The 7,500-nt window shown below is 46.7% G+C and overlaps 2 protein-coding genes across 2 annotated transcripts in view; one reads left to right on the forward strand and one right to left on the reverse strand.

The window, feature by feature from the left end:
• LOC106591443 (parvalbumin alpha) overlaps window positions 1–7,500 on the reverse strand; it is a 40,527-nt gene that overhangs the window by 20,323 nt on the left and 12,704 nt on the right. The window lies entirely within an intron of this gene.
• LOC106591388 (neutrophil cytosol factor 4) overlaps window positions 288–7,500 on the forward strand; it is a 31,576-nt gene continuing 24,363 nt past the window's right edge. The window contains exons 1-7 of the mRNA XM_082966513.1: window positions 288–535; window positions 1,237–1,321; window positions 1,553–1,712; window positions 5,822–5,892; window positions 6,057–6,065; window positions 6,298–6,416; window positions 7,283–7,334. Of these exons, the coding sequence (XP_082822639.1) occupies window positions 501–535; window positions 1,237–1,321; window positions 1,553–1,712; window positions 5,822–5,892; window positions 6,057–6,065; window positions 6,298–6,416; window positions 7,283–7,334 (531 nt within the window). The 5' untranslated portion in view covers window positions 288–500. The remainder of the gene's footprint in view (window positions 536–1,236; window positions 1,322–1,552; window positions 1,713–5,821; window positions 5,893–6,056; window positions 6,066–6,297; window positions 6,417–7,282; window positions 7,335–7,500) is intronic.

Genomic DNA, 7,500 nt, shown 5'->3' on the forward strand with positions numbered 1-7,500 from the left:
CAATGCCTGATGTTTCCAGTTGCATTGTAATTGACATACTTTTCAAGCATAAACGAACCTACACAATAGTGAGAGAGGGATATATATATATATATATATAATATATATATATATTTTAACCTAGCAAGTTTACATCTGCATCATGACCATTTAGTATATTTTATTTGATTTGATTCTCTGTTAAGAGGCTCGACAACAACAAGACAACTGTTTCCCTCCCCATTCACCTCAGCAAACTTCAGAAACGGGCGCTGCGTGTAGCCTAATCATTTTGGGGAACTTGATTTTCGCTTCCTGATTGCACACGTCCCGCTCTGTCGCCTGTTTGCGCCTACTAATCGCGTTCGTTCCGCTCCGTGAAACCGCGGTGCGAGTCTGTAGCAGATTTTCACTTCAGGTTTCTGTTAATCGAAGGAGGGTTGAAGTGAGGTGCGACTGCACTGTGTTCTGATAAATCTATCAGAAAGTTTCATTCTTCAATCGGCCCGGTCTCCATCAACATGTCGTCGCTGCCCAAGCAACTACGAGACGAGAGGTGAGTTATGAGGCCAGTGGTGACAGCGGTTGTTGAAGGCAGCACAGGACTATTATGGAATGTTAACTTCTGCATCCAGCACTGTTGTTATTGTGTATTTATGTAACCCTTATTTTACCAGTTAAATTGACTGAGGTGAGAAGAGGAGGGGGGATGAATGAGCCAATTGGAAACTGGGGATGATTAGGTGGCTGTGATGGGATGAGGGCCAGATTGGGCATTTAGCCAGTAACTAGGCAGTAGAATAGTAACAGCGAAGATATGTCCCCTTTTATCTGTGGTAGTAGCCTGTTCTTCTAAAGTCTGTTCTGCGCGTTTCCAATCTTTCTACAATAGTCATCTGTCACGAGTGTGAATTTGAAACTAAACTAAATTCCATAACAGTCACCAGAGTGGCTCGTTTTGCAACATTCCCCCTACATAAATGCGTGTGTGTACGCTATGGCGCGTGTTTCCTCGCATCACAGGTGCTATGTGTGTGTGAGCGAGAGTTCTCGGTGCCACGAAGCCCTGCAATTGAATCTCCACCAAACCTGTCTGATATGTTGCGGAAGTTATATAACCCCCAGGGTTCAATCCCAATCCATGGTTGACTATATTAGTGACGCCATACAGCACGTCTTGAAGCTGAACGTCACCTAAGCGTTTGTTTACGTCTGAGTTCACCTCTTCCTTCTCTCCTCCTTCCTTCTCTCGCTCAGTGATTTTGACCAGCTTCCGCACGACATTCCCATCAGTGCCACCATCGCAGACATTGAGGAGAAAAAGGGCTTCATCTACTATTACGTAAGTATGTCTCTGTATGCGTGGTTAACAGGACACTGACCACATAACACACTAGTGAGAATGGTGAGAACGTTTTAAACGCTAAAAATGGTGTGAAAAGCATCTCAAAAGCTCATGTAAGAATTCTCTCTCCCGTCTTCCTCCCTCCCTCCCTCCCTCCCTCCCACTCTCCTCCTCTGCTCCGCCCTCTCTCTCTCCCCCCTCCTCCTCCCCCACCCTCTCTCCCGGCAGCGTTTTGTGATGGAGGTCAGGACCAGAGGTGGTAGTAAGTACCTGATCTACCGGAGGTACAGCCAGTTCTTCAACCTGCACAGTGAGCTGGAGCTGAAGTATTCACCTGGAGACCAGGACATATCTGGACCTAACACCTGCAGGCTGCCCACCCTGCCTGGTGAGAGGTGGCTGGGGGGTGGAGGGGAGGGGTGGTGTGTGTGTGTGTGCACGTTATATGCGCTTTTGCACATATACATAGTATGTGTATGCCGTTGGGTGTGTCCTTGTACATGAATGTTCGGTATGCGTTACATAAAAATATAATTCACCCTGTCATAGTACCCTTCTCTCCTGGAGGTAAGAATACCTGGCCTTGTGTAAAACACACCATATCAGATAGACCAGGACTCCTATTCCCTCTCTGTATTAACACCATATCAGATAGACCAGGACTCCTATTCCCTCTCTGTATTAACACCATATCAGATAGACCAGGACTCCTATTCCCTCTCTGTATTAACACCATATCAGATAGACCAGGACTCCTATTCCCTCTCTGTATTAACACCATATCAGATAGACCAGGACTCCTATTCCCTCTCTGTATTAACACCATATCAGATAGACCAGGACTCCTATTCCCTCTCTGTATTAACACCATATCAGATAGACCAGGACTCCTATTCCCTCTCTGTATTAACACCATATCAGATAGACCAGGACTCCTATTCCCTCTCTGTATTAACACCATATCAGATAGACCAGGACTCCTATTCCCTCTCTGTATTACTGGATATTATGAAGACGTCAGTCAGTCCAAACACTTTTACTTTATTCAGCATTTACACACACACACACACACACACACACACACACACACACACACACACACACACACACACACACACACACACACACACACACCTGCAGGACAACTAGGCCCAACTGAAGGTCACCTAGAACTTCTAGCTGAATATAATGAAGAACATTTAGAACACTCCCCTGAAGTTCTTCTGTGCTCCAATTGTAACGTTCTACATTAGATTCAGCCTTGGCTATTTCCCTCTGCTGCTAAAACTCATTTAGAGGGAGAGAAAGAGAGGGGAGGGGAGGAGGGAGGGATGGAGAGAGGGAGAGAGATGGAAAGAGGACAGAGAGAGAGAGAGTGGGGGGGAGATGGAAAGAAGACAGATTGAGAGAGAGAGCGAGGGGGGGTAGAGGGAGGGAAAGAAGACAGATTGAGGGAGGGAGGGAGGGAGGGAGGGAAAACTAAAACTAATTTAGCCCCATCTAATGACTGTGATCATCTCTATCTTCCCACCATCTCTTTCCCTCTGGCTCCATCTCGCTCTGTCTCTCTCCATCTCTTTCCCTCTGGCTCCATCTCGCTCTGACTCTCTCCATCTCTTTCCCTCTGGCTCCAACTCGCTCTGTCTCTCTCCATCTCTCGCCCTCTGGCTCCAACTCGCTCTGTCTCTCTCCATCTCTCGCCCTCTGGCTCCATCTCGCTCTGACTCTCTCCATCTCTTTCCCTCTGGCTCCATCTCGCTCTGACTCTCTCCATCTCTTTCCCTCTGGCTCCAACTCGCTCTGTCTCTCTCCATCTCTCGCCCTCTGGCTCCAACTCGCTCTGTCTCTCTCCATCTCTCGCCCTCTGGCTCCATCTCGCTCTCACTCTCTCCATCTCTTTCCCTCTGGCTCCATCTCGCTCTGACTCTCTCCATCTCTTTCCCTCTGGCTCCAACTCGCTCTGTCTCTCTCCATCTCTCGCCCTCTGGCTCCATCTCGCTCTGTCTCTCTCCATCTCTTTCCCTCTGGCTCCAACTCGCTCTGTCTCTCTCCATCTCTCGCCCTCTGGCTCCATCTCGCTCTGTCTCTCTCCATCTCTCGCCCTCTGGCTCCATCTCGCTCTGTCTCTCTCCATCTCTCTCCGTCTATCTCTGTCTCTCTCCGTCTCTTTCCCTCTGACTCCATCTCTCTCTGTCTCTCTCCTCCCTCCATCTCTCTCCATCTCTTTCCCTCTGGCTCCATCTCTTTCTGTCTCTCTCCCTCCCTCCATCACTCATTCTCTGGTTCCATCTCTCTTTTCTTTTCATTTGAATGGAGATAGAGAGAACTGATGATTAGTTCCATGATCATCATTAAGCCAATGTCTACATTTAAAAGCCGGCCGTTCGGGAGCTTAAACGGCACGTGGCCAAGTGTGTGTGTGTGTGTGTGTGTGTGAGAGTGAGAGTGAGAGAGAGAGAGAGAGAGAGAGAAAGTTCACTGACAGTCCTCTACTGTAACTCTCTCTCTGGACTTTAGAGTCTTCATCTCCATTATGTTACTGTGAGAGTACAGAACAGAACATTGGGAGAGAGAGAGGGGGGGTGGGGGGTGAAGGAAAGAGGGAAGGGTGGAGAGGAGAGGAGAGAGAGAAAAAGTTAGTGAGTGATGGATGGAGGGAAACATAGATGGATGGGAGAGAGATCAAGAGAAGGAAAGAGGGGAGAGAGAGAGAGAGAGCACAAGAGAATCCTTGTTTTCTAGTGTACACCTGCAGAGAGACACTAATTATTCTGTAAAACAGGTATTCACTCTTGGCAGAAATCCAACTGTTTGGCCACAGACAGAAAGATAGAGAGAAAAGAGATGAGAGACAGACATATAGAGAAGGAGAGAGACAGACATATAGAGAAGGAGAGAGACAGAGCGAGATGGAGCCAGAGGGCGAGAGATGGAGAGAGACAGAGCGAGTTGGAGCCAGAGGGAAAGAGATGGAGAGAGTCAGAGCGAGATGGAGCCAGAGGGAAAGAGATGGAGAGAGACAGAGCGAGATGGAGCCAGAGGGAAAGAGATGGAGAGAGACAGAGCGAGATGGAGCCAGAGGGCGAGAGATGGAGAGAGTCAGAGCGAGTTGGAGCCAGAGGGAAAGAGATGGAGAGAGACAGAGCGAGATGGAGCCAGAGGGAAAGAGATGGTGGGAAGATAGAGATGATCACAGTCATTAGATGGGGCTAAATTAGTTTTAGTTTTCCCTCCCTCCCTCCCTCCCTCCCTCCCTCCCTCCCTCCCTCCCTCCCTCCCTCCCTCCCCTCAATCTGTCTTCTTTCCCTCCCTCTACCCCCCCTCGCTCTCTCTCTCAATCTGTCTTCTTTCCATCTCCCCCCCACTCTCTCTCTCTCTGTCCTCTTTCCATCTCTCTCCCTCTCTCCATCCCTCCCTCCTCCCCTCCCCTCTCTTTCTCTCCCTCTAAATGAGTTTTAGCAGCAGAGGGAAATAGCCAAGGCTGAATCTAATGTAGAACGTTACAATTGGAGCACAGAAGAACTTCAGGGGAGTGTTCTAAATGTTCTTCATTATATTCAGCTAGAAGTTCTAGGTGACCTTCAGTTGGGCCTAGTTGTCCTGCAGGTGTGTGTGTGTGTGTGTGTGTGTGTGTGTGTGTGTGTGTGTGTGTGTGTGTGTGTGTGTGTGTGTGTGTGTGTGTGTGTGTGTGTGTGTGTGTGTGTGTGTGTGTGTGTGTGTGTGTGTGTGTGTGTGTGTGTGTGTGTGTGTGTGTGTGTGTGTGTGTGTGTGTGTGTGTGTGTGTGTGTGTGCTTTGACTATCTCAGATAGCCGTTGGTTGGACAGTCATTCAACTACAGTCTTTGTTTATTTGTATTGTACTGTCAGGCTGTGTCCCAATGGCACCCTATTTACTGGCACCCTATTTCCCTATGTAGTGCACTTCTTTAGACCAGGGCACATAGTGGCTATATGGGGAATAGGGTGTCATATGGAACACACGCTACAGATGTTGACTCTTAATTTGAGCCAGTTTACTACAGCAGGAAAATAATCCTGCAGCAACAAGAAATGTAAGTTATAATTGTGGATTATGATTCATGGACATTTTTGTAGGGGTTGATACATTTTTCATTAGGGAAAATCAAGTGTGACATATTAAAGTGAAAATTACAAACTTTAGAGGCCTTTTTAAACCTCGAATACACTACAAGTTTTCATTCCCTGCTGTGCATGAAAATTCTCAGCGACAAAAGAGTGATCAAATGAAGATCCTACATCTGTAGCCTGTGGGATGTTTCATTAACATATCATCAACTCTGATGAGAAATGCAATTATAATGTCATTATGTTGTTGATATTTATGCAACCAACCCAAAGGCAATACTGTCAACCTTGAAATGAGTTATTTCAGATTGATCGAATTTCCAGAAAGGAAGAGTTTTAGTTATTGGTTGGTCTTGTTGGAGGGGAAAAACGTTGAAAGGTTATCCATGGTGTGTGTCTTTGTGTCTCTAGGTAAAGTGTTCATTGGCAATAAGAAGGAGATTGCAGAGAATAGAATTCCAGAACTCAACACTTATATGAAGGTAAGCCATACGGAAAATATACACAGAGTGAAAACTATGATCCCTTATTGATGTCACCTGTTAAATCCACTTCAGTGTAGATGAAGGGGAGGAGACAGGTTATAGATGGATTTTTAAGCCTTGAGACAATTGAGACATGGATTGTGTATGTTTCTCATTCAGAGCGATTATGGGCAAGACAAAAGATTGAAGTACCTTTGAACGGGGTACAGTATTATGAGCCAGGCACACTGGTTTGTGTCAAGAACTGCAACGCTGCTGGTTTTTTTACGCTCAACAGTTTCCCGTGTGTATAAAGAATGGTCCACCACCCAAAGGACATCCAGCCAACTTGACATAACTGTGGGAAGCGTTGGAGTCAACATGGACCAGCATCCCTGTGGAACGTTTTGACACCTTGTAGAGTCCATGCCTACCTGGGTTCTATTGGATGATGCCATCAGGATGTTTTTCTACCAGACTGAGACAGACAGTCAGTACCAACCACGAGCCCTGCGTCGCCTCCGACCCCCTACACGTAGAGTGTAAGCTATCATTTAGTTTTACTGCTCTAATTATGTTGGTAACCAGTTTATAACAGCAGTAAGGCACCTCAGGGGGTTTGTAGTATATGGCCAATATACCACGGCTAAGGGCTGTATCCAGGTACTCCGTGTTGCGTCATGCTAAGAACAGCCCTTAGCCGTGGTATATTGGCCATATACCACGTCCTCATGGTCCTTATTGCTTAAATATAATACCACAGTAATACTGTTTCAACGTATCACTACTGCTGCTGCCTACTTCCTGTAACTCTGGGACTCTGTAGCAGTCAGCTACTACTCCCCAAAAACAACTTGCTCCCTCCATACTTCTTTTGTACTGTTGACTCATTCAGAGTTCACTGCACCACAGTCTCACATGAATAGAACTCTTACTTCTTCCACTTTCTGGGCACCACCCATTACTGAGACTGCTTGACCTCTGAACCTCCTTCACTTAGTCCTGTAACAGAGAGTTGTAGGCCACTGTAGTTTCCTCTAATGTTCACTTCTCTGACGTGTTGCTCTCTCTTGTCATGGGGTGAGTCCCAAATGGCACCCTATTCCCTATATAGTGCACTACTTTTGACCAGGGCCCATAGTGCACTATGTAGGGAATAGGGTGCTGTTTGGATGCTGTCAGAGTTCCCCGTTAGGAGATGTGGTAACTAAGGACTTGTTATGTGCTAATTAGGGACTCTCTCAACAGGAAGTGATGTAAACTAGGACTCTCTCTATTTCCTCTCTGGACTCTGACCTCACTCACCGCAGGGTTTTTCACATTTTCTAAACGGTCATCTCTGACAGTACGATGAAATGTTAAAACTCCCTTTCTATTTCTCGCTCTCCCCCCCCCCCTCTCTCTCTAGGAAGACAGTCAAAACCAACCAGACAGATGTCTTCTCCTCCCCCAGAGCTGAGGTAGACCTACAGTTCTGTAAAACTGTTGCTTTGGTTACGGTCTTCACGCTTACCCACACAACCAAAACCCTGTCAGGATAACGCAACATGTTACCATAACAACCACATAAACAAGCAACCATGTAACATTGTGATCAATGACAGTTAGCATGTTGTTTGAAGTAAC

The sequence above is a fragment of the Salmo salar genome, chromosome 02 (genome assembly GCF_965601325.2).
Source record: "Salmo salar chromosome 02, fSalSal1, whole genome shotgun sequence".
NCBI classification, from domain to species: Eukaryota; Metazoa; Chordata; class Actinopteri; order Salmoniformes; family Salmonidae; genus Salmo; species Salmo salar.